General features: G+C 39.7%; 1 protein-coding gene across 4 annotated transcripts in view; it reads right to left on the reverse strand.

Moving 5' to 3' along the window:
- Nucleotides 1-20,633, reverse strand: part of CIITA (class II major histocompatibility complex transactivator) — a 33,877-nt gene extending 13,244 nt beyond the window's left edge. Inside the window, exons 1-9 of one of the 4 annotated variants that reach the window (XM_080556926.1) lie at nt 20,275-20,633; nt 11,227-11,370; nt 8,947-9,075; nt 8,459-8,518; nt 7,030-7,113; nt 6,357-6,416; nt 3,815-3,964; nt 2,453-2,599; nt 101-166 (exon numbers count right to left, since the gene is read on the reverse strand). In XM_080556926.1, the coding sequence (XP_080413052.1) occupies nt 101-166; nt 2,453-2,599; nt 3,815-3,964; nt 6,357-6,416; nt 7,030-7,113; nt 8,459-8,518; nt 8,947-9,075; nt 11,227-11,370; nt 20,275-20,575 (1,141 nt within the window). In that variant the 5' untranslated portion in view covers nt 20,576-20,633. Of the gene's footprint in view, nt 1-100; nt 167-2,452; nt 2,600-3,814; nt 3,965-6,356; nt 6,417-7,029; nt 7,114-8,458; nt 8,519-8,946; nt 9,076-11,226; nt 11,371-17,023; nt 17,105-17,462; nt 17,576-20,274 lie in introns of those variants that run through there. The other 3 variants (XM_080556925.1, XM_080556928.1, XM_080556927.1) reach the window with 3 other exon arrangements.
- Nucleotides 20,634-27,523: the final 6,890 nt, after the last annotated feature.

Raw genomic sequence — 27,523 nt, forward strand, 5'->3', positions numbered from 1 at the left:
TGAATGACAATTCCTACAAAAGTTTCTTTTCTGTAGACAAGTAAACAGCAACATTTGTCAAAAAATGTGGAAGTTTCAAGTTCGAGGGATCTAAACTCACTTGGTCTTTTGAAAGGTTCTTCAGAAGGAATTACAGGAACTTGGACTTCTTTGAACATTTCTAAGCCTGGAGAAACATAACAATACACTTGAGAAAGACACCTAAATGGTCACTGGTTCAGTTTTACTAGTTGTAACAATAAGACTAGTCCAAATTTTCAAGTTCATTACAATATAAACCACGTACCATCCAGAGAGAGATGACTGTTTATTTTTTTACATGGGAAAGGTAAAAAAGGCTCCAAAGTGTACATTTCAGCTGACATGAACTGTTGCAGGCAGTATGACACTAAACAAGATGACACCTTCACAATGGTGTGAAGCAGAAGACAAATGATAACAAGCTGACATCCACTGTTCTCTTCAAATGTCATTGTGCATAAATTCACATTCACACATAAGACTTCTTTATGTCATCAAAAGTAAGAGCTTCCTTTTGTTATTCTATACCTCATGAGCAGGTATTATGAAAGTCACAGATAAGTGACATGTAAAAACTTGACTATTGGTAACAGAATTTACCTATTACTCTTCCTGACAAAGTACTGTCACTGTCCAATTTTCTTTTTTGTTTTTTTTATGGCTGTTTTCAAACTACTGCAGACCTTTGCACTTCATCAGATGAGCAGTGTCTGCCATACACAAAGAAAACTGGAAATTTTATCAGAAAGTGTATTTTCTACAAACATATGGTTAATGACAAAGCGTCAGTTCTGACAAAATGTTTGGTAGCAAAGGCTTTGACGGAGCAGGACAGAGACTAACAAACCTAAACTCACCAATAGTCTTGTGGTAAACACATTCAAGAGAGATGTGAAAAAAGAGGTTAATTTCCGTAGCTTTGCACAACTGTATTTATTATCATAATAATTGGTTCATCTTGATGTAGAATGTGGCAAGAAACAGTACAAAGCTTAATCTCTTGGAGATCTGGAAATTAATTCCTATTATGCACAGCAGCAACAGGGGTAATGGTTAGAGGTCAGAGCAGTTTCTGGCAAGGAAACACCCACAGACTTCTGATAAGTAAGTCCCTTCCAGTAAAAGAATACATTTGATATAAGAGAGTTCTCTCCTGGTAGAAGAAATATCCATTTAAGATATTAAATAAAGAGGGGATATGCCTGTGTTTGATTTTACTAGTTATTTCATTTAATAAAAACAACAGAATGGAAAACCAAGAAAAGCTGTAATGAGACATTTAGATGGGAAGCAGCATTGGCCAAACCAATCAGGTGTTAATGACATAAAAAAAAAGTAATGGTTTGGTATCTTATGTGCTTTTTTTTTTCCTGCATTAGGAATTCTGAGGTTTGTGACATAGTCACATACGTTGTGCTGCTGTAAATCAGACGGAATTACTATTATCGTTTATTCCCCAAAGCAGCATCTGACATTTACAAGTATTTCCCCACATCTAGGGTTACTTGCCTATTAATCCCCACTTTAAAATTTTGCTCTTATGGGCTGTGTTAGCCACCAGAGGGCAACGAAGCACTTGTACTAAGCTGCAAGTAGCTGTAATCACCAGGATACACAGAGGTAAGAAACTGAGTAACCACTGAAATCAAACTCCCAGGTCTAAAGGCTGAGAGTTGGAAGTGCAAGGGAAAGTCTGCTACAACAAGTGGGGCTGTTACAGCCTGACCAAGACTCTGATATATATATATATACATATATATATATGCATTTATTTATAAGCCTTTCTGTATTAGGCGTCTGCATCATTTAGTCAAATAACACATCAGTTTGGTTTCGGGGCTTCTATAAGAGCTGACTGCAGTCTGGCTTCCAGCACAGAGCATTTAAGATGCTCAGGACGAGTACCAGCACAACTTCCAGTTTTGATTGTGCTCACACACATTGGCCTTTTGTAATAGTTTTAACCAGGTAAGACTGGTCTTTGTAGCAAACTGAATTGGCTACTAATATATAACTGACCCAGTAGCTCTACAACCCCTTATCTGCCTCATTTTTTGCCTACTAGACTAAGCAGTCAGTGATGAATACAAAGGAAGAAATGCCTCTATTTTTTCTTCTCCTGAATAAGGTCAACATGAGTAAAGCCTGCAGGGTTTGAACTGGCTTTGAGTAGAAGGAATGTGTTCCCTCTTCCAATCCAAAGTACTGTACACATAAAAATTAATTTCACACTTACCACATACATTAACTGGAAAACTTGGGGAAACCATTGTTTCAGTGGAGGTAGTCAGTGCTAGCAAGAAACGAATTATAGTTTTGAGTGTATCACAGCTACCAGTGACCAAAATGAGGGAGCTTAGCACCTTGTTGGCAGCAGTGACATTCCAGTACTTTTTGTCTACTTACGTGGATAATAGATTATTGTACTTACCTGGGTATGCTATAATACTTGATGTGGCATTTCCAATTAAAAAATTGTTTTTCTGCTGAGCAGGATCTGGAAAGTCTATATTCTCTTGTTTGTCTTTCATGCCAAGGGGTAGACACTCTGGAATCAAAGGTGCTGAAGATCCTGAAACTGACAGCAGAATCATTACTCTCCTGTTTTTAAAGGCTCCTTGTTTCCAAAAGTTTCTAAAAACAGAAAAGGTTTTCTCAAAGCTACTTATCTTTCCTTGTACCTTCAGGGCAAATACTCCCAGCTAAGAGTTTATGAGTTCATAGAATCACTTGAGGGCCACAGAATCCATTAAACAAACTGTTAAAAGGATGATGAATGTGAAATATAAAGGATTACCCACCTTTTAGTAACCATTGTGTTTTGACAGTTGAAAACCAAAGTCTGTTAATATAAGGCACAGTACTCAGGGCAAAGTCTGTAAATGTATGGACCACAGATCCTCCAGAAGAGAAGAAGTGTAGAAAATGTACGTATCCACTACATACCTGAATTCATTTCTACCATTCTTTGCACTATCTTTCTCACAGAATTGTACAACACAAATGTACAAGCAGCATTCTCCCTCTCAACTTGCACCAGGGAATTTTTTGACGATGGAGTGCTTGCAACTCAATCACCCACAGCCCCGAGTTTTTGTGGGTGTTACACAATTTCTTATGCTACTTTGTGCTGCCTCAGCTAGCTTCAGATACTCCAAGACTTCCAACTTGAGCAATTGTTTTTGATTCCTTTCCAGCACAGATTTAACAGCAAAGGCTATTGGACTGTGAGTCTTTGTCATAAGCACTTGCCAGTGTACCCTGCACACCCTCTACTACACAACATGATTAAAATAAAGTGACTATCACTAATCACTTGGATTAGTACTTGCTTTTTGTGAACAAAATTCCACACTAGATTTTGCTCTACTACTGCAAATACACTAATAGTATATATCACTTCAAATATAATTACCTAGCAGCCCTTTACAAACACCTGAATGAGGAAGAAATTGAAACTAAACACGTTTATTCATGAAAATTTTGTGATTTCATATTCTTAAGACCAATAGATAATTATTTAGTGTACATTAAATAACTGTTCTCTATTTTTTTTTATCAAACAGTATTTCAACAATTAAAAGGAAGATTCATTCTATTTCATTATGGCAATGCACTTCAAATTTCCCTTGAATATTTTCATTGTCTTAGTGGGAGCAGTTTTAAGTGCTAGATTGAAATGGCTGCCATATTTGTTTTTTCCCCACTATTGTTCATGGTCAACAACTGGACTTACAAGATAGAAAAAATCACCCTGTATAAGAGTGCACAGGTATAGCCGTCCTGTACATACCAGGAATTACAAAACTTCTTCCCAGTGCATTGATAGCGGGGACAGAAAAGGACATGTGCTGGTGAGTTAGCGAGGTGGAGCTAGCTGGATGGCTGCTGAGAGGCATAGCCAAGAAACTGCCATTCCTTGTAGACACTGCAGGGGCATCCACTTGGAAAAAAGAAAACAGGAGACAAAAACAAATGGAGAAAGTTATTTTATGGCTAGCAGCTAAGTGGGCCAAAGGAGAGGTCTTTCAAGAAGAGGTCAGATGGGAAGGGAGGCTTACATGTAGTGCCTGATTTCATCTGCTTAGTGAAAGTTTCTTATATATCAATTGAGATACACTTCTTTGCTTTGAACTGGTCTGCTGGTTTCCCTGGTGTTGCCACACCCTTATTCTCAGAGCTGGTTGTGTTGCTGCCTGTCTAGCAGCAACAATCAAGTCTATATTTAATCACTTCTTGTGGTCTAATGGTTTGTCAAGAGCTACAAACCTGTAGTCTGGGCAGGATGTTTTTACATTGTCTATCAGAAACTGATGTGTTATTATAGAAATCTCTAATTTTTTACTGTGGTCTATATATAAACAAACTTTTAAAGGTGCTTTTTGGTTTGTGTGTAAATAAGTACATAAAATTCCCACATAACTTCCTATCCAAGAACCACTGCGTTACTAAGATAGAAAAGATCAAGTACTGTTATAGCTCCACCTAGCCACAAAGGATTGGGCCAATCTGAAGTTTAATTTTGTTCAATTCCTTTGAAATATCTTGGGCTTATTACTGAACCTTAGTCCACATTATCCTCTTCACTGTAGAGACATTCTTTTTTGAAGAGAGAATCTGTTTGCCTTTGCAAGATCATACAGTGACACTCATTTTGTAATAGGGAAGATTAATTCTGATTTTGTTGTGTAGCTCAAATTTCTGTCAATAAGCTTTTTTTTTTTGTCTTCAGTACTTACACTGTCATCTGTATTTATTCTTTCCATCAGCACCTTTATTGGGTCAGTTAAAGTGAAGAGAGTGACAGTATTCTCAGCACTTTCTGAAAAAGGGTAGGTGAAGCTTTACAAAGTACGTTAGCTCTGCCACAACTCTGTACACCACAGACTAGAATGCAAGCCCTTTTGATCAGGTGTTTTATGCTCTCTTTATTTATTTATTTTAATCAGGAATCGATGTGCCATTTCCCTATCAAAACTCTCTTTGTTAGCATGGCATAAACGTAAGCTTTAAAAAGTGCCAAATCTGTAAAGGAATTTAAACAGATAGGTGATGATCTGCCTTTAATGCCTACTAATTGCCTAGAAATTTAACTGCATCTGAATAAACTAAAACCAGCAAGGAGCAGTTCATGAGGAAGTCTGTTTACCTTTCCAAATCCATCCAGCTGATTCTGCTCAATCTCTTGCCAGAAATCCACATGAACACTGGAAAATCAGTTTGGGTCACAGTCCCCTGGCTGTATGTGCCCTGGCTGTGACTTTTGTCCAGATTAAGCCAGTACTTAGAAATTGCAGGCCTCAGTTGTGCTGAGGTGCAGTACCAGGATCCAAGCTCTCTCTTGATGGCTCTCTAGGTGGAAAGGTGCTTTTGGCTATGTGTCCCAACACATACAAGGACACCGAGTTTGGTGCAGTCAGAGCTCCTCTCAGGAAGCCTGGGAAACACACTAGCATAGAAGGATGTATATAGCACTTCAAAGCACCGTATATCTTCATCCAGAGGTAATTGATCTCACATCTTTTGAAAGAGTATTTTGCTGCGTCAGCTGTGTCTGAGACGCTCATTTAGCCTACAGCTGGTTAAGAACTTGAACACTCATTTACTCTGGGGAACAAGTTACAGCCTGTGTGCTGGCGACAGCTACTGCCTTGTGGATGGTCTGAGAGCAGGCAACACCTAGAGATTTCCCTTTCTCCAAATTCTTACTTTGGTGTAAAGGACTGTAGAATATGGACTGGGCCAAGAAGCAGTTTCTTCACTGTTATTTTTACTAGGATGTTTCACTGGATGTTTGGAAGGTGTCACACTTAAGCCATAGTTTGGCATTTCCTGGTTTTGATCCTCTTTTGTTGTCACATAACCCATCATAAACAAAAAGTGTACATAAGTTATGAAGATTGCCACTGGTCTGCTTTCTGCCCTCAGATGAGTTTAGAGGAGTTCAGCTGTGTCTCTGTTGATGCAAAGGACATCATTTTCCTATTGCCCAACAGAGATCTGTGCTTTTGAGGCGTAAGGATCCTTCTGTCTCCAGGCCACAGGACTGTAATCAGTCCTAAAATGCACATCTTAATACCTACTGATAAGAGATCATTGATTTCTTGCCTCATGAATTAGACTGAGGTGTATAATAAGAAGTATATGATTCTACAGTTATTTCTACCCTACTGGAAGCACTGAAACATGAAAACGCACCTCTGTGTTATATCATCAAATCTATGAGAACAGACTTTCTCTAGAAGATAGAGCTACAACATTTAACAGAGGAAGGCACTATGGAACAAAAGACAATGTATGTTCAATAACCTTTTCCTATTCAGCCAATATCTTACCAATTTTCTTGCATTTGGGTTCTGAAACATCAGCACAACTCTCTACGGAGCCTAAAAATGCTGAAAGAAAAAAACGTGATAGTAAGTGACAGAAATGGAATCCAGTTTGTCATTTTTAAGCGTCCATTGTGGAAACTTATTTTAACTTTTTAAAGTAGAAGGAGATGCTAGCAGTTTCAATTCAGCTATTTCAGAACTGCATGAGTCCAATGTATTAAACATGAATGTGAATAGTCTTATATTATTTTACTACAATAATGAAGTTTGAATTGCGCTTCAGATTTTTTTATTTTTATTTTTTACCAGTAATCAAACATTTTTGCAGTTCTTGCTGTTAAAAAGGGAATAGTTCAACTAATGCTTGCTAAGCTATAGATATACTGAAAACAAAATTAATATCGTCACATGGATGACAAAAAAAGGGGGGAAGAAATATAACACTTAATGTCATGTTAGAGGACAACAAATTCTGCAAATTATGAAGAATGTGCTGGGGGGAGATCTCACTTCCAGCCCATAGAGGATAAACAAAGTCAGAGGAAGCACATCTGCTTATATCAGCGAAGAACTATAGGAGGAATATACTGAGGCTGCTTTTAAAACCAAAGTACCCTAATGCATATTCGGAATCCAAACACCACAGACTTTCAAGCTCTCACCGTTTTTTACTTACTTCTTTTGTGACATTTCTGCATCTTTACATCAGTAAATATCTCAGTGTTTTCAGCAGTCATTTCATCCAAAATAAGGCTCCCTGCTAAAAAGATGAAATATTGCAAATGTCAACCTCTGTTCTCCTAGAAATATTCCAGGAGGAGGTGAAAGGAAGAGAAAGATACCACCAGAAAGCAACAATGAAACATGCTCCAAATAAAAGATGGAAACCAAAAATCATGCAGTAAAATGTATCCAAATCTGTACAATTTGGAAAGCCCTCAGAACTTTGGCCAAAGACTCTCTCACTGTGTGACATTAATGTACTGTGGCAAATTCAGTGGCTACTAATACACAAGTACTTCTCAATGCTCTAATGACAAGCAAAGGATTAAACATCACAGCTGATTCACAGATATATTTTTTGTGCGATCTCAGTATTACTGAAGTTACTTGCTCATTTTGTATACGAAAAGGATTAGTTCCTTTAGATGTAGAGTAAAAGGTTCTGAACCATTTATATATTTTGTGTTGTAAGAACTGTGAAGTTATCTATACCAGTCTTCTACAGGCAAAGACATACTCGTGTTGTGTCTCATTTCCTCTAAGATAAATATGAATATTGCCATTCGGTGTAACCAACCCCCCAGATTCTAAATGCACCAGGGAGCAGTAAAAAGCATTTAAGTCACATAGGTTTCTTGTAGCCAGAATTAGTTGTCCTACATATGGTATTACCTTTAGTAAGTTATTCCAAATTACTTTCCCCAAGTGTAAAAGAGGATGTGCAGATATTGTGTGAATCTTTCTCAATCTACAGATTTCCCAGCAGCCACACATTAATATATATACTCTAAAATAGCAAACAGCTGCACCACAGCCAAAACAATGGTTTTGTACAACAAGCCAAGTGATTATCTCTGGTTAAGCACTGGTATGAAGAAATCATTTACTACATGTATATTATACCATCACTGCATTGATCAGGGAGAGAAGTAAAATCTGACATGCCTTCTCAGGCAACTTTGTGCATCCTGGACAGAAAAAAGGGTGCATGAATTGCATTTGTATGCATGATAAGTTCTCTTGGTGGCTCAGGCTTAATGAATACATGTCAATATGTGTCAAGTGCTCAGAATAAGTCCAATGCTGCTTGAGAGCTTATATAGCACTAGGCAGTCAAGCAGTGGATACACTATTGCTTTGATGAGGTGACCTGCAACTTGGTCAGAGATACAACTGCTCTCTTTGAGAAAACCCTTCAAAATACAGAAAATCCTTGGTGTTTTTCAGGACACAGTTCCCAGGTGGAAGAAGGAGGGAGGTGAAAGAGGATACCAGGTGACAGAAACCCTACTGGTATTCTGATTGTGGAGATGAGGAACAATGTAAGATGTTAGCCAGAACACTGTCATGGAGAAAATTCATCTTATTCACATAAATCTTACCAAAAGTGTCTTCCACCTGCTTCTCCTGCTGATCTTTGAGCACATATTCTGCTAATTCAGCTACCAAAAAAAAGAAAAAAAGGAACACAGCAACATCACAGTAAATTGCACAGCAAAACTATTGTAGGTTTACTTCATTAACAGAATTCTCCAGTATAAGTGAAATTAAAGAGTTAAATTAAGTTTTTCTTGTAAATCGTTGCTCAGGAAACAAAGAACATGAGAAAGAAGAAGTGGAGACAGGAAGTGTTAAGCAGAAGGAGCCATTAATAGGAGAGATTTTCCCCTGACAACCACAAACTGTTGTGCATGTTTCCTCACAACTCACAGGTTTAGGTACCACGGTTAGACTTACCGTGCATGAGGACACTTGAATATATGTCATCACTTTAGAGCAAAAATAAAATTTGTAAGAAATAGATATATCAAGTAAGTAGAAAATAATGACCATGTTGACACCAAGCACTTAAAAAAAAAAGTTCTCATACCTATTCTAGCATAAGCTTCTCTGGCATTGGAAGAGAGATATAATTCATCCCCATTTTCATCATTTTCCACTGTACACAGGAAATCCATACTATTCAACTGATCATAGTTGCTGGCATCAATTTCAGAATCTAGAATGAGAAAGGAGTTAGCATTGGGTTCAATGAATACCATAGCCAAAGAAAAATAACAGAAAGCAGGACATGCAGAAAAGGCAGATTTAGCGCTTCAGCATATGGCTTTGGCTTTTTGGTGCATGTTGGCTACCTAAGAACAGAACTGAACTCTCAGTAAACTTAGTTACCCAGAAATCAACACTTTTGTTAAACTCTGAGGATCCACCTCTCCTAGTAAATAAAAATGTTTCAGAACCCATTCCATGACACTAAGGCCTATAGACATGGCCTGGACTCATCCATAATATTAAACCTCTTTGCTCTTCAGTATGTGGTGATACCATCCAAATTCCCTCTTCAGAGTATTTCTGGGTCCATGCTAGCCACAGCTCTGCAGCTAGAAATTGCCTGGGAAAATGCCAGTTGGCCAAGACAAAAAACCTGTCAGGGACTATATTAGCACCTTAACAATGGAGATGTCCTACTTCCCATAACCTGGGCAATGTCTTGACACTGTTTAATTTATCCATGTCTTCTCAGACAATGGGAAGGCTCGGAAGTATTCAAATCAATGAAACATCTCTGGTGTAGTAAGAGTTAGTCTTTTATCCCTACTTCAACCTACTTTCAGTCACTGAGCAAGTGAGGCCATGGCAGTGCAGAAAAACTCCTGCAGATGTTAGTAATAGAAGTTGAGAGAGCAAAACTCAAACTGGAAAATAATTAATTACAAAGATGATTCCGGATTCTGGTGCTCAGTTTTGCATTGATTTGCACATGCACCTGCTGACACTGGTCACTCAGGAAAGCAACGAGGATGTGAAATGATATCACTCAAATTTGGTAACTTTTTATGCCTATCTGACACATAACTATAGGACTTCATATCTGGTATACACTAACTTGTGTTCTTTTATTGCCACTCTCAACCCATAATCCAGCTCATTTGTTTCAAATAAGCTCAGCTATTGCTCCACAACACAGTCAGCAGCATAGACACGCTCTCATACCTTTATGCCAGCAAACTCAGGGAGAACAGAACATTCCACAATGTCCACACCAGCTCAGGAGCAGAATTTGAAAGCCGAGGCCAACCTTCTAACCTGCTTAGCTGCAGCAACTTCTATGTAAGGAACTACCACCTTTCCACCCTGGTCTTTCTGCTTTCTCCATCACAGAATAAAGAAATTATTGGTCTGTGCTCTGAAAAGCTCTAAAACAGCATCTTCTAATGCACATCTATTGTGTTGGTGCCTTAGGATCTGAGTTGGAATCTGAGGGACACCTCCCACCTGACCAGGTTGCTCCAAGTCCCACCGAACCTGGCCTTGAACGCTGCCAGGGATGGGGCATCCACAGCTTCTCCGGGCAAGCTGTTCCAGTGCCTCACTACCCTCATAGTGAAGAATTTCTTTATTATATCTAATCTATATCTACTCTCTTTTAGTTTAAAACTATTTCCCCTTGTTGCATCACTACACACCCTAGTAAAGAGTCTCTACCGATCTTTCTTGTAGGCCCCCTTTATATTTTGGAAGGCTGCTATAAGGTCTCCCCAGAGCCTTCTCTAGGCTAAACAACCCCAACTCTTTCAGCCTCTCTTCTTAGGAGAGGTGCTCCAGCCCTCAGATCATCTTTGTCACCCTCCTCTGGACCCACTCTAACAGTCCTGTGTCTTTCTTGTGCTGGGGACACCAGATCCAGACACATGGGATCTCACAAGGGTGGAGCAAAGGTGGAGAATCCCCTCCCTCAACCTTCTGGCCACACTTTTTTGATGCAGCCCAGGATACGATTGACTTTCTGGGCTGCAAGTGCACATTGCTAGTTCACATGAAGTTTTTAATCCACCAATCCACCAAGTACCTTTCCACAGGGAGGCTCTCCATCCATTCATCCCCCCAGTCTGTACTGATGGTTGGAATCGCCCCAACTGGGGTGCAGCACCTTGTGCTTGGCTTTAAATACATAGTAATTTATGGAAGGAGTTGCTATTTTATATACAGATAGTCACAAAGTTATCATATTGTAAAACTAAGTGTCTGTTGAATTTAGTCCAGCCACCACGATAAACTGCCATTAGATGGCTACTTAATCTAGAGGAGATGGCAGTGACTTACAGCATGACAGCTAAACTATTCAAGGGCTTTTTAGTGTATTACTAACCTGCAAACAAGTCACCCTCTTCATTTCCAGATGACTTAGGGTCTAAGAGAGTAAACAGATGCACTGGATCGATGTCACTGTGCAGCAAATCAAGATAGCCATTTTCACACACCAATGCTGAATCCATGATTTGTCTCTTGCTGTCTGAAATCAAATCACAAAACAGTTAGCTATGATGAAAGTCAACGCTTCTGTCAACCAGAATTACAAGTCTGCTGCTGCGGCTTTCTGTTGACCACAAGGCATTAAAATCTTAATGCTGTGGAACTGGTACTGCTAAAAAAGCCTTGAGCTGAGTTATAACCCTGAATTACTTAAAATTATAGATCCAGATGCAGCTTTCAACAAGACCTTTCCATTTTTTACCCAAATCAGGGGAGTGGGATACTGCAGTCTAACCATCTGGGCCTAAAGCTCCTGGGAATAAGTTATGACTTCTGTAAGTTCATTAGTATATAAGTGATGCAAGCACAGACTCAGCAGGTACTGGGGGAATGAGAAGACTGCAGTGAAGATGATGGAAAAAGAATCCCATTCTGTACTGGTATGACAATTTCTTCTTAGGGTCAGCAGCTTCTGGCTGGGATGCTATATCCCAGTTCCTGAGACCTGCAGGTAGCACTAGGAGACATCTCCTCAGCACAGCTAAGAACAGTAAAAGATTGAACAGTTGCTTCATAGAATTCTTCCCCAGACCTTATGGCTGATTGTGTATGGTCAACTTGAGAATTCATTTCTGGTAACAGGGCATTCACTGCAACTGTGGAATTTATCACAGTTATTTTAAAATCCATTTTCTTTCCAAACATCAATATCTGTTGGGATCAGACAAAAAATTATTCATACTACATACATCTCCAGAACTCATGTGAGTACTTACTCATGAGCTAAGAATTGCTATAGCGTTTCAGAGTACCATACAGAACCCAGACAATTCTCACTGCTCTAACATGCTCCCTGCTGCAGCCACCAGTGTTTATATGGGCTAAGAACTGCTTAGGTTGCTGCAGCTATATTTTTTGATAAAGTTTCTCTCTTCCTCCACTTCATTTTCTTCTATTACTTCCAGTTACTGCAGGAGGCACCAGAATAAACTCAAACACTCCTCCTGGGTATTCCGTAAGTAGTGTAATAACTGTACATGTTGGTTATTCATCATCTTTATCAAACTATTTCCAAAACAAATATTGGCTTTTCAGTGTTTACAGATCCTTGATATGAATGCTACCTGGGCTGATGATCCCAGTCATTAACTCCACCATAATACCCAGATGCCAACGTGAAACGGACGACGGGCAAATTTTCCAGTCGGTATTCTGTTAAAATGGCCACAAACTGCAACCACGCGAAGTTTCAGATTGGCATCAAGAACCATGTTTTGCAATGAAGGATACTTATAATACAGTTCTCCAATATTCTGCCTTTAGCAGAATGCCATTGATGTCCCTGGTTGCACACATCTACTTTGCTAAGGTGGCAAATGTGGAGCAACCTGCTGGACCATCAAGTCTACCTGCAACAGCAAAAATAAATACAGCTCTGACAAAAGGAAGCAGGCAGACCTAGTGACACTGCCACAATCTGCTTTGTTATGAACTAATCCTCATTCCTCCCACAGCCCTATGTGGGGTTGTCCCTTTGTAGAGCTTTGAAATGGACCGCTCTGCATCCTGCCAGGGAAGACACCAGAATCTAGAGCCAAACCTTAGGACAGGCAGTGGACTTAGTGAGGCCCCACATGTAGGAGTGACCTACAGTCAGGTAGTTCTCCTTTTTCATGTTGTGTGGCCTCATATTCGTTACCAACATCACAAAATTTTGAAGTTATTGCCTGCCCTGCTATAAATGGAAAGCAGAAGTTGACAAACCTTTGTGAGAACGAGGAATGTGGCAAATTTTCAATTTGCTGCTGCATTTTACACTGCCACGTTCTGTGTTGAATTAACAGAAAACCTAAACACAGTCAGGCCTTTCAGAATACCAGGTTTCCACACTGTGAATAACGCTGTTGAAGCATTACATCTGATTCAATATGATTTTGGGGTTAGAGACAGAGAACTAATTAGCAGAAGCTCATAAGTTTCATGGTCCTGGGTGACCTGCTCCAGGAGTAGCAGGGTTGGAGCAGATGACCTCCAGAGATCCTCTCCAACCTTAACCATTCTGTGATCCTGTGAAGCTGTAAAGGGAATGCAAGACAAACAAATTCATTACTCCTTCCAAGTTCAGCAATTAGTAAAGTGCTTGATTACAGCAGATGAAGAAAAGGGCAAGTACGATGGATAAAGACTAAGTAGGCCTTCTTAGTCTTCATGGAAATGAAAAGTTTTATTTAACTCATAATCGTAGAGCTTTTGTTATTTTAAAGCTTTCTTTCAATGGCATTTCCACGTGGTTAAATATATAAGTAATGCACAATGTTTTGCATTACGAGGTCAAGGAGTCAGGAAGCAGCCAAGAGGAATTCTAGAGACTTCCACCAGCTAGAGAGGTGAAAATTAAAAACTAAGAGGTACTATAACCCAGCAGCACAGGAGTGAGAGAAATGTAGCCTTCTACCTAGGGAAGAACGAAGACTACTACTCTTTTAAAAATGAAAAACTTAAATATTTCTCTTTTTTGCTTCAGTTTACCCTCTTTTGTTTTTTTCCTTCATTGCATTGGGCTTGACACAAATGTACATGCAGCTGCCTTTCTATTGACTACACTTGATTTTGGATGCTGTAATTTCTTTCTTCAGCTGAACCAAGAAATTCTTATCAGCAGCTGTGCTGCTGTGTTAAAATGATGGTGGGACCACTAATAGCACTTTGTCCAAGGCTGCAGGGAAAAAGAAGGGAATTTTGGAAAGATTTCTACATAACAAGAGAGACAGAGGCAAACAGGATTGTGCCCCAGGGACAGCGAGTGTTTGGCTGCGGGTTGGAACTGAAGCACAGAAAATGAAACCTGACATTACTAAGCATGTTTACAACAGCAATTGCTTTCCCATGGCTTCTCCTTTTTTCTCACTGCAACCCACTGAATCCAGCAGCCCACTGTCTGAGACCACAGGGGAATATGTTCTCTATCACTCGGACACTTTCTTGGTTGTTTCCTACACGATTCTAATTTAGCTTACTCATAATACAGTCCCTTTGGGGTGCCATGCAATGCTGCCAAAAGGGGCATATGGCACACTTTCACATCACAGGACTAAGAAGTGTCATCACTGTCCCTGTGAATTAAGGTTTGAGCATCGCATTCCCTGTGTTAGAGCTGTGACTGCTGCTCTCAGCCAGCTCTCAGGGGAACAACAGAGGCCTCGCATCACCTGGGATGCCAGTGTTCTCATTTGTGGTCAGCGTCTGTGCACAAAGTGGAAGTGCTGGGTGGAGTTAGACAGGATGCACTTCCCAGTGTATTTCCAGGCCTTTCAGAAAGTTCAATCCTTTGTAGCGTGGACCCTTGTTAAAACTATTTTTTGTGTCTTTAAATATTGAAGTAAAACCTCCTTCCCACAGCAGTCTATACACTCCAGCTCCATCACTATATGCAATAGACTCGTGTTCCCTTTGCATTACCTCTACAATGATTCAGCACATAACTGTTGCAGCAGGGTTTCTACACAGGATGCATTTGTGTTAATGCTGTATTCTACTCATACAGCACAACAATATGATTCATTTGCAAGACTCTCGGAGGTTTTTGTTCAGTGCTATTTCAGAGCACAAGCAAAACCATAAGAATTAACAATGCTGGAAAAGTAGTAAAAGAAATAGTGAGCATCACCACACCAGGACAAAGAATCCAGCTGAAGAAGCAGTAGGTGTTCACTTAAACACAGACAAATCTTAAGATTTAGATGGGGCATTTTAGATTTCAAAAGATAAAGGGAATGGTTGTGATTTGTCATTTGGCCCCAATTATTTGACACCAAGTAATGAATTCTGCTACTAACTAAAACCAAATGGTAATTAAGAGAAAGGAGAAGGTTTATACAAAGACAATAATGTAAAGTTTTCTCCAAAAAGGAGGCAGATGCTTCTGAAGAGATCGTTAGGGGGGTTCCTTTCCCTAACTCTGTTGACAGCTGAACTAACAGGTAAGAAAGCATTCTTCCCACATGAGTACAGACATTAAAAAAAAATAATAATAATAAAAAAAAGTAATTTCAGGAACAGAGGAAAGCCCCCCTGCAATTTAATTTTCATACCAGTTCAGGAAGCTGAGGGTAATTCCTAGCAGGACAGTAGCAGTGCCAGGTAAATCACACATTTCGTAACTGGAGGATGACATAACATTACTACTCCAAATCTTAGGTTATAGAAAGACAAGAGAGTGGGACTGTCATAAAGACAGGAGGTTAAAACAAAATCACACAAATATTACTTTAAAAATGTTATTATGTGCTACACTTAGGATGAATCTGAGTTAAGCAAGCTGACAAAAAAAAAACAAGCTCTATCAAACTATCTAACTATGCATTTCAGTGAAACACTGTTACTTAGAGCTAAAAGCTCAGTAACATCAGCCACAACTTTCAAGACTTTTTTTTTTTTTTTTTTAACAACTTTCTCTTGATCTGCTCTCTTTGTATCCCTTGAAGGTTACTGTGCCTGTGTGATCCATAACCCACAACACAAACCAGAAGGCAGGGTCATGTTTCCTGAGTTTTGCCCCACGTGGTGTTTCAGGGTGATGCCCTCTGGGGTATGGGCAGGTCATCAGCAGCACAAGTCCCCTCCATGCTACAATAACTGTCTCTCCTCTCCCCATGTCCATCACCAGCAATTCCTCTGCTCCGTGGGTACCAAACAGCTTTTTCTTTCAGAGAAGGTCTGATGGTTCTTAAACTGTGGATAATGGTGCCCAAACTATATTTAGCTTTGAGAGTTTGGGTTTCTGTTTCAGATCGGTGAAAAAGCTTATATGTCTGAAAGCCTGTTCATCTTTTCCTGTTGTATGACATGATTTAATAAAAGACACTACTTTTACCTACAGAATGTACCTGGCCCATGCAGTATTAACTTTCCGTGGGCTTTATAGTCTAAAATGAAAGAACAGAGATGATGCCAGAAAAAAAGCAGCACTATATCCTGTCTTATTGCCCTTTGTCTCCTTTAGGTGAGTTTAAAGAAGTTAGAAAAAGTGTAAGTATCAAGTAGAAGGATTTTCTGCCTTTCAATGAACTTTGCTGTATGGTGACCAACACAAATTAAAAACAAAATCCAACCAGACAAAAAACAAAAGTCCTGCCTGGAAGATAGCCGAAAGCAGGCAGACTGATCATGTGCTGTCCTGCAGGTGCCATAGCTGGGAAAATATTTGAGAGCAGAATCTGCCTTCTGAAGCCAGTATTGCCTCTGGTGTCACAGCTGTGCTCATCTCGCCCATCTCAGCAGCGAGGTGATATAAAGTGGTATAGCAGACACCTTGCCTTCTTTTGTCAGACCAACTACCTTTGCATTCGGAGACTTTCTTCAAGACAGAGCTCTAAGACTGGAAACAAGCCAGTGTTTTCTAATGCTCCACGGTTTCACTTTCAATACAAGCAAAATTTGTACAAAGAACAAGTGCATTCCTCTCAAAATCGGAAAGAAACTATAACAAGCTTTCAAGCAATTAACAGGGCTGGACACAAAACAAAATCGCTGAAAAGTCTCCAAAACTTCACCCACTCAAATTCAGACTTCATCCCACAAATACTTCAGGACCAGATACTGACACACCGCTGTTACCAATATTCACAGCAGGCAATATAAGATGGATTTACCATGACAAAAGCACAGCATTCAAGAATTGAGGAAAAACTGACCTTAGGAAAGCAGACGGTTCCTGTTCCTTCACTCAGGATTCAGCACCAGAAAAGCAGGAGAGCTGCTGTCACTGCCTAGGGCTCACAGAAAGTAACAGCAGAAAGGAGGAAATGAGCCAGGCCAGTCACAGCAGAAATGCTAGAGGCTTAAGGGGAATTCCAAAGAGGAAAACCAAGAGGAAGCTCCCTTCTGGCAGCCCCTGTAGAATAAGCGTGGGTAACCTGTCACTTGCCACAGCTAAGAAGAGCCTGTGCTTCTCACCCCGTAGGAATAGAATGATTTATTCTGGTGGAAATTGGATGGGTGTCAATAGTAACAATTTTCAGTGCCCTCCAGAATGCTCTTTGTAGTTTTATTCTGGTTCAAACCTGTCCTAAAGTCACGCTGTTAAACAGTCCATCAGTAAGAATAAAGCAAGCAGCATGCAAACACTCTTACCTTGCAGCTTGATGTGCTCATACAAAAATGAAAGTACCTTTCACACATTCACTGGTTTGCTCTCTTCTCCAAGTGTCTTTTGCCATTGGTCCAAAATGACATGTACAATGTTCTGTGAAATGTAAAGGTTGTCTGGCTTACATACGCTGTTCAGAGTTTGCTGTGTGGTAGACAGCATTTATTCATTTAATGAATCTCAAACTGAGTCACACCTTTATAGTGCCTATCTGGCTTAAGACACAGATCCTTTTGAAAGCCAACTTACCTAATGAGTGTTCCTACCACGATACCTATAACAGCTTCTGTGTGTCTCTGCAACCCTGTTTTCCTATTTTTCTACTTTTTTTTTTTTTTACTATGCATAGACCTACACAAGTTAGAAAATAATTATGAATTTATTCTCAAATGAGCAAGTATTTCTTCTAGTACTATTCCACCATCAACAGCTTATAACAAAGATCCAGAGTTTGAAGAGGGAAGGAAGTGGGATTTGATGAAGTCAATGGCTTCCAAGACTCGTGAGGTAAAATTTTGGTCAGCTTCTTGGTAACACTGGCTTCTGCACAAGGCAGCATGTCCTATCAACAAAGCAGCTGCTGACCTAAGCCTTTTCCCTTTGCAGAGGAGCTCCACTTCCACCAGCTTCTCATGCTCACAAGAGATGATGTTTCCTTCCTGGGAGCAGCTGATCATAATACAATCTTTGCATGGAAAACCCCTACAACAGTTAAGAGGATAATTGTTAACTCTGTTCTAATGCACAGCACAACCCCACAAGTTATAAGCTCCTTTACCAGCCTTGCAGCCAGATTTCTTTATCAGCTTCTGAGGCCGTAATTCCATGAGGTAAGTGATTTACTTCAAGGATGACAGTTTGGGGAACAAAAGAGTTCAGCTGTTTACTGTGACTCCAGTTCACATGAACTACAGTAAACAGTGGTTGTCCACTTTTTGCACAATGACTACAGCTGATTAGAAACAGCAGAAATCAATGGATGGAGTAAATCAGAATACTAGTTCATCTAGTGGACTAATCTATAATGACGGTCTTAGAGTGTAAAGCAGACTAGAAAACAGGAGGCTATGAGAGCCAAGAACTAACTGGCTGAACTCCTCAGATGACCATCACCTTCTGTGCTTCAGTTTTTGCTGATCCAAAACAAAGACACGCTGCTCTATGGCAAAAGGAACAAGCAGAATATATCAATAGGTATTGAAAGCACTGCAAAACTGATGTCAATGATGCACTTTGCAAGAGAAGGAAAGCTGGGGCTTTCTCACCCAGAAATTTTAAACATCCTTTTCAGGTAAGAGAAACATCTGCAAAACTACTAAGCAGTGAGAAACCTGCTGGTATCAGTCTGTTCCTGACCCGAGCTGTCTTTGCACAGTGAAACCGTCATTGAACATGTGTCTGAAAGTGAACAAATTGGAAAAGGAAAGTTAGAAAAAAAATTGCTTCAAGGGAAGGCTAATACAGTTTGAGCCTCTTTGTGATAAATTTGTCTTTGAAACCACTTCTTTTAAATTCATCTCTGTACTACAAAATCTATAGAACAGTGACAATGGTCGAACATGTGATGGAGGAAGACTAATGCTTCTTCTGATGCACTCTGGTTTCCCTCTGTCGCATCTCAAATTCAAGCTTTGTGACAGAGGCACAGAGCCAGGCACAACAGCATCAAGATCTTTGAATGGAGATTTTAGTTGCTACCATTACAAAAATGAGAAGGAGTGGCTATCTTTATGAACACATCAGAGATGTAATTAAAAACAGAAAACAAACTATATATACCCCCAGCTTAAGTGACACTAGGGTACTTGCTACGATATTCTACATTTAAATATAACTTGTTGGCATTAATTTGACTGTAATAACAGCATTAAGGTCTTCTGGTTAAGTATTTTTCCTGAACTATCTTAAGTTTTTCATTAGCACTTCTTGTACTTTCAGCAATACCCTGAGAAATAATGCCCAATGCTGTATTTTAGGAGAAGAAAAAGTTTGCACCCACAATAGCATCCAAGGTCCTCCCATCAGTTTTACAGGACTATCTGGGTATTCTATTAAGCATTCTTTTATTCTCCTTTTTGAGTTGCTTGCTTTCATAAAAGTAATTCTGAATACTATAATTTAAGCTGGGGTTCTGTTGTTTCACATAAAATGGTCCATGTTAGGATTGTCCCAGTACTACTCCTGTTCTTCACTACATACAACATTAATTTGTTGTATGTAAATTACATACATGATAAGGTCTCCACATTTCTATGTCTCCTACTGCCCACTAAGAATCTCAGATTTCTTGAATCCAGATTCATAAGTCTTTAAGTACTTCCTGTCCTTAAGTTTGCAGCAGTCTGTTATAGGGATTGTAATTTTTGTGCTTATAGACACCTGGAACTTGCAACAGAGTGCATTCCCCCCAGTACATGCTTGACAAATATAAGGGATTTCCCCACATCAGTCGTCAGGATGAACAGATCATCATTAACAAATGCTGCTCAGACTATCAGTGGCTGGGATGTCAGTTGAGAAAAATTGATCTTAGCATAGTCTCCTTAATCTATTTTGCATTTTGTGTTCTGCAAAAGAAGGCAAAGAATAAGTCATTATGGCCTGACTGTAAAGGGATATCTGGGTGTTACCCTGAATGGGTGGATATGCTTTAGCTGCTGTTGAATTACATTTGTTGCTTTTCTCTTCCTTACCTGCTCTCCACTGATGCACTTTGTACTATGTCACAATGCAATCTCAATATGCAATTAACAAAAGTAAATCTTTAACAATGCAAAAAAGAAGAAGCTGACTTACCAGACATGTGCTTGGTTCCTGTTGGCTCATTATCTGTGATGTTTTGAGGTCTACTGCCACAGAAGTTTAAACAAGAGTGGGGAATCAAAGTATTCCAATACAGGTCCCATTTCTCCACAAATGTCAGAGAAATCTTCCTTGCAAGGTCTTCTTTATCTTTTTCATGGAGCAAGGCCTGATGGTACTCCTTGGATATCACATGTTCTTTCAGCATAAGGTTAAGCAATGCATGGTCATCAGAAGCTGTAGCACCTGAAAGAATCTTCCTTATTCTGGGCAGGATCTCCTTAAAAAGATTCATACCTGCAGCTGTGGGTGCTTGAAGGAGGTCTGAGCAAAATCTGAATTGCTTCAATTAAAAGTAACAAAAAAAAATAAATCTACTCAGTCAGCATCAAAAAGATGAAGTGAAAAAAAAAAAGTTCAGAGACTTTGGCTTGCAGTAGCAGAGGTGTTTCCTCATTTCATTAAGCCTTTAAATAACATTTCCAAGAACAAATAGCTTCTTCATGAAATGACAAAACATCATAATTCTTCCAAGCATTCAATTCATAAAAGATTTTTCAAAATCAGCAACATGATCATCTCACAAAATAACTAAAAAACATTTGTTCCATTAAAGAACAACTGCTACAGCTGTATCTTTTTCTCCCAGCAGAGCTGGAATGTAGATGCACTAGTGGACCCAGCTAGGCCACTGCTAAATCAGAACGGTACCAGAAGCTTCAGCACAAAACATATCCTCTGCAAGAGGTATAAGTTTAAAACTCAGAGACTTCAACACAGAATTAGAGATTCAGTTGGGAATTAATCTTGCTTTCACAAAAGTCAAACAAGTTAGAACCAGGGTAAAAACTCTGAGGTAGAAAATGATTCCAAATCTGGCTCTGGTTTCTGCCACATCTGAAGTTACGAGATTGAAAAAAGTAATTAGAAAAATTGGTTATGAGTTCCATATATTCTTATTCAAAGGTAACATACTTGTATTCCAAGGGGTGGATACTTTAAATTAAATTCCTTAAAGAGAAGTTTTAAAGTCCCCAGTTCAAAAGAGTACCAAATCTTCCATAAAAGTAACTCCAAATCTGCTACCACCTGACCCCTCACCTCAGCTCAAAACTAGTAAGAAATCTTTTTTAATACTAGCTTCTTGAGTAATTTCTTGCTCTTCAAGAATAGGCAGTGTGTAATTAGAATGCTTCTAAAATTCACAAAATGGCTGACAGTGGAAGGAGCCTCAGGGCCCATCTGCTCCCCCCTGCCCCAGCAGGACCACCACGAGCAGGGGGCCCAGGCCCATGTCCAGGTGGCTTTGGGAGATCTCCAAGGAGGAGACTCCACAGCCTCTGTGGGCAACCTGGGCCAGGGCTCCGGCACCCGCACAGCACAGAAGTGCCTCCTGGTGCTCAGAGGGAGCCTCCTGTGCTCCGGTTTGTGCCCACTGCCTCTGGGCCTGGCCCTGGGCACCACTGAGCAGAGCCTGGCTCCATTCTCCGTGCACCCTGCCTTCAGGGGTTTGTAGGCATTGGTGAGATCCCCCTGAGCCTCCTCTTCTCCAGGCTACGCAGGCCCAGCTCACACAGCCTCTCCTCACAGGAGAGATGCTCTGGTCCCTCCATCAATTTTGTGGCCTTATGTTGGACTCTGTCCAGTATGTCCAGGTCTGTCTCATCCTAGGGGGCCCAGCACAGGACCCAGGACACCAGGTGTGGCCTCACCAGTGCTGAGCAGAGGGGAAGGCTCACCTCCCTCCACCTGCGGGCAACACTTTGCCTAATGCAGCAGAGAACACCATAATAAATGCTTCTTAACGGTGATTCGTTTTCCTTATCTCTACTCAAAACTTTCTACTTACTGATCTATATGATATGTTGCAGCATCTTATTTTTGGGAGCTGTTTATGTTTAGGGAGGTGTTTTAGGATAGAAGACAGCAGTGGGTAAATAAACAGTTACCCATTACTGACATTTCAGTTTACACCACAGCTTTTTATTTTTTTTAAAAAAAAAAAAAAACACTTTGTTTTTAAATATCTGACTGTTGGAGCAGAATATACAGCTTTAAAATACATACTGGGGCAAAATTTCTAGGGCTGTTTGGGGGCTTACGGACGGATGGATCTTTAACATCCAGTCTGCTACATGGCTGCCTAAACAAGCCTATAGGCTGAGTATGGGATTAAGATTGAAATATCTAACTATTTTTCTCATTATTTGCTTCTCAGTTTTACTACCTTGAATATTTCCATGATTACTTTTCATCATCAGACACATTTCAAAGTGGAGCAATAATTCTACCTAGTTAGAAACAACACACTGAGAGGAATTTGCTAAATCTTTATAAAAGTTTGAAGTACACAACTGAAAACTCTGGTTAAGATCTAAAATATCTTTGTAGACAAAAAATAATGTCAAGTTCTTTCCAAATGTTCATGTTTATGTTCAGTATCAGGAAATACACGCAAAACATAAGAAAAATAAGGAACCTCATTATCTAGCAGTACAATTTTGACTTGCAGTGCAGGTAGGTAACAAGTTTTACTGTAACTATTTAAATGGCAACTGAGAAAAGCAAATTGTTTTCCTTAGGGGAAAGTAAATCCCTTCGATTTCATTTTTTTCAGGCATATTGATGTTTTACTCATGCCAAATAATGTTTTTTAAATGTATTTTCCTTTAAAGTTGCTGCTTACATTGATTCAAAACAGGAGAGAACATTAGTTCTGTTGAAGCATAAATAGTAAGATGGAGCTCTCTGCTCGGAGCAGTACTGAAAAATACTGTTTCCTTACTTTTATCAACATAAAGCTGTACTGAATAAGATGCCTCCACATGTACATTATCATGAGTGGAGCACATGTGGAAGGCAGCTGGAAGCCTGCCTGCCTTGCAGAAAGTTGGGAACTGCTTGCTATTAGAGCAAACCTGAATGAGTTTACCACAGTTTGGGGAGAAGAGATGGTTTCAATCTCAGCTTCTCCTGTGATCTGTACTCTTGAATGGGCATGATAGGTTAAAAAGAAAAAAAAAAGTATTATCTCCATTAGTTGGCCTGAGAGGTTTTCAGAAGCCTTTCTCAGCATCATTAGTCATGTTTTAGGCCCCTCTAGTCAGCAGTTCTCCTGACTGAGAAGTTTCCTTCTTGATGCAAAATGAAGAGAGTCCAAGCAACATGGGAAGCTGTCTATTAAAAGAAGAAAGTCAATTTAAACTGTAATCCTCTGCCAGTCTCTGCAGCTCCTTGACTTGCTGCACCTTAACTCTTGTAAAAGCTAGGTACAGAAAGCCTTGCCCAATGCTCCAGGGCATAAGTGTGTTTGACTGGCACGAGGGGTGTCGGAGGGGAAGAAATACAGTAACACGGGGATGGCAGATTTCATTTTGTGGGCAAACAACGAACTTGCATCCATGGGATAGTTTCCTCCAGATGTAGAAAAGCAAGGAAATATCTTGTGATGCTTAATCAGGATTGCCACTTAAGCATGAGGAAAGTAGATTTTCTGTGTTTCAAGCCTTAAACAGTTTCCACCTGCAAATGTACCCAGGGAATGTCCTGCACAAAGAGGAGATTATAGGCTTTTCAACCCAAATACATTTTTTTTTCTGTTATACTTAGATTTAAGACAGATCCAAAGTGGGATTGCCTTCACACAGGTGTGAGTGTATAAGGATCTCAATTGATCCCTGTGTTTTACTCTTCCTATGTGTTTTCAGGATTCCCGAGTTTTCCAAAAATATATCCAAGATCATTGGTTGGGATGCATTTTTTACACAGCTGTCCCCAGCTTTGCTGGGCTATAGGCAAAGGTATCAAGTACTAGAAGAACTCTGCCTTTGACTTTAAAAAATGATTATCTTGTAGCTGTAAGCAAAATGAGCAGCAGGGGATTACAGTTACATTAAGCCTTGAAAACTTCACTTGACTTCTAGCACTGCTACTTTTCTATTTTGAAAAAAAATATGATAAAATATTTCTATTTCTGCTTTTGTTTTTGCATTTATAAAATAAAAAAAAATCTCTTACTAACTTGACACCAGGTAAAATCTACTAAGGCTTGTGATATAGCCAGATGCCAGGTACTGAAGGCCATAACCTCGCCTACACTGGTACACTTTCAGCTGTATTACTGTCCCTGGGAAGACCAGAGAAATTAATTGCCAACATTTTACTATGGTTATTTGGATTTCAAAATTAGCTGTAGACTAATATTTACTTAGAAGTGATACTTCCTCTCAATGCAGAGAAATCAAAAGCACGAGTTCTCCTTTTTAAGTAACTTTCCTCTTTAAAATGTATCATAGCACAAACAATGTGTGTGAAAAAGAGAACTAAGTCAGACTGTGCATTTTTGCTATTTACTGCTTATGTTGCCACTATTTAGCACCTTCTATAGCTAAGGCAGAACACTAGATTTCTTCTCCTTTTGACTTCAAGAGAAGACTACCATAATGATCCTTAAAAAGCGATACAGCTGCTATGCAGAATCACTTACCTACATACATGTGTCAGTTAAAGAGAATTCTTAAAACAAGAAGGGAAGCTGTGACCCTGAATACACACATTCATCTGTGAAGCAAAGAAATGAAATGCTGATGCCAATATACTACACAGCTTGAATCATTACAATCAGAAAGCACAGAAATTTGATGAACAGACTTTTCAGTCCATGAAAAATTGTTCAACCAACAGTATGTTAGTGCTATGATAAGCCTGGAAAAAAAGGGTTTCCCCCAAAAAATGTGGTATTGAATCCAATTTATGGCCAGTGACACTAGCTGACTGGAAAACCAGAAACAACAGCTCACTCAACATTAAAGGTATTTTCAATGAATTAAGTTAACACATAACGTAGTATCCACTGAAATCAATTGGGTCTTTGCTGCAACATCCATGAGCATTAGAGAATGCTGCCCTTAGTGAATGTCTACATATCAGCATCCCCCCTAACTTTGTTGCATTTTACAATGCTGGACTATGGAAACTTGCTTTGAGTGAATATTAGAATGGAGACTTCTGTTACCAATGTAATTTTATTTTATTTTTTTGTCACATGTACATAACCAGGATTTCCTAAGCAATTTTCTGTAAAAGTCCTTCAGCAACCTTCCACACTGATGCCTCTAGTATTACCCACCATATTGCTTCCCAAACAATATGAAGAGCCTCAGTACTGCAGTAGGAAGCCTGCAGGTGAGATACATAGAGCCCAAGGTGACACACTGCAACACTGCTGGTCATACTGGCTATTTCCCCAGAATATATTTGTCTCAGTTGAGGTTAGAAACTCAAAAGGTAGGGAATTTCCAGTCTAGCAAGTCTAAAAGATTAGGACTGCAAATATTTGTGATCATTCAAAATCTCCCAAACTTGACAACCATTCTCAGAAAACTGACGGAGCAAAGCAGGCTGAACAAAAGAACTGTTAGATGACTGCTTGACAACATCCTAATTGACTTTACCTTTGAAAGGTATTCCTGAAGAAATGACCTTGTTTTTTAACTAGTCTGGGATACCCAATTTCGCTGCCAGTCTACCATAAACATTCAGTGGAATTCCACTGCTTCCTGTAAAATATTAAAGTTAAAAAACTCATAGCCCTCACATTTTTAGCTTCACAGCATAAATAACAACAAATTTGCCAACCTGGCCTGTGCAGGCCAGATCTTTTGTGCAAAGAGGACACTGCTACCACAACGCTCTCTTCATGGAGAATTACGCAGATATGTATGAAGACATTAAACTGTTTTCAGCAGCAAAGTATCATTTTTCCTGCATCCTCTCTGTATTGAGAGGCAGACATCTAAATCAGTAATTCCACCGCTTTCTACCTCACCTAAAATCACAGTGATTCATTACTTTCACTGGCACTAGAATGTGTGGAATTTCTCAGAACTGCAACAACCGAAAACTAAATTAACAAAAATTTGTTGGTGTTCAAAGCAAGCACTGCTCACTGACAAGCATGCTGTTATCCTACAACACGATTTTCACCAGCATGCTGGGCCTCTGTGATCTAAATTTCAACAGATTCTGTTCCTGTTCCAAACGATCTGTTCTACCTGGGGGGAGCTCCAGAGCTGATAGCAGAGGGGCTCTATAATTTTTCATGGACCTCTTCATGTCCTTAGACAAGGGACCAGCAAAGTTGAATGTGGGACTGTCCTAATGGGGTCATCAGTCTTAGATCCCTCACTTGTAGAACACCATAAAGTTGTACAGGAAGGGAATACAGTGCCAGGGAATGCATCATTCTAGGCTTTCTCAAGCAACAGTTTTCCTCCCATCTTCATGTAACACTGAGAAGCAGCTGACCTCTAGGTTTCAATATATAATTGTTCACAGTGCAAAGAACAGAGACATTTAGACAGACTTGTTGAGAAAGAACCAGAACTAGTTTATGGAAACAAATACAAAGGAGATTTTAGGTCATATTCTGAATTTATGAAAAAATATTGCAGTTACATTACATGACTGTCTAGTTTATGAAAAACTGTCCAGCTACTCTTTAATTTGTGGTGTACCTGAGCATAGTTTTTCTTATATTGATAGTCTGTTTCAGTGACATATCATTTGTTTTAAAAGCTACCTGATGTCTGTTCCTAGCTATATGACCCCACCTCTTGCACAAACACAGCAGAAATGAATGAATTTCTTCCACTAATCCTGCCCACATATGCCTGCTCAGGAAGGGTCAGCAGAGCTTTCCACACTTGCCTTGCAGAAACAGTTACATGGTGGGAAACATTCCTGAAATGACTTGTACTTATTCTTTGGAAAATGTTACAGAACTATCTTGTTTTCCACTGAAGCATAGATGCTGAGGGTTTCATCACAATTAACTGCACAAGTCCCATTGAAACATGTTGTTTTCACCTGGGAGAGAAGAGGTGGAGAGAAGGCAAGAAGTTTCAGCAGACTACCAACAAAAATTTCCATAGGAGCAGCATGGCCACAACAGTTAGCAAGGAGAAATTGTGACACTTCTCAGGGTGGGGAAGCCATCACTGTATATGCAGAGGTACCTTCCCTGCTAGTCTTAGGAAAAGAAGGTAACACCTGTCACACGCAGGAAAAGATAATACCTTAAAGAAAAGACATTTCACCAGAAAGCCATGGATGGAGTGTGAAGGGTTTTCACTAGCAGTTGGCTGCAGCTGCATGCTCTGCAAGCACGCCGTGAGCACCAGGACCTGCAGCATCATCCAGCTGCTCCCTGGCCTACAGACTGAGGGAGAGACAGCAAGGAGGT

This window comes from Anser brachyrhynchus (assembly GCF_964034855.1).
Source record: "Anser brachyrhynchus genome assembly, chromosome: 15".
Taxonomy (NCBI): Eukaryota; Metazoa; Chordata; class Aves; order Anseriformes; family Anatidae; genus Anser; species Anser brachyrhynchus.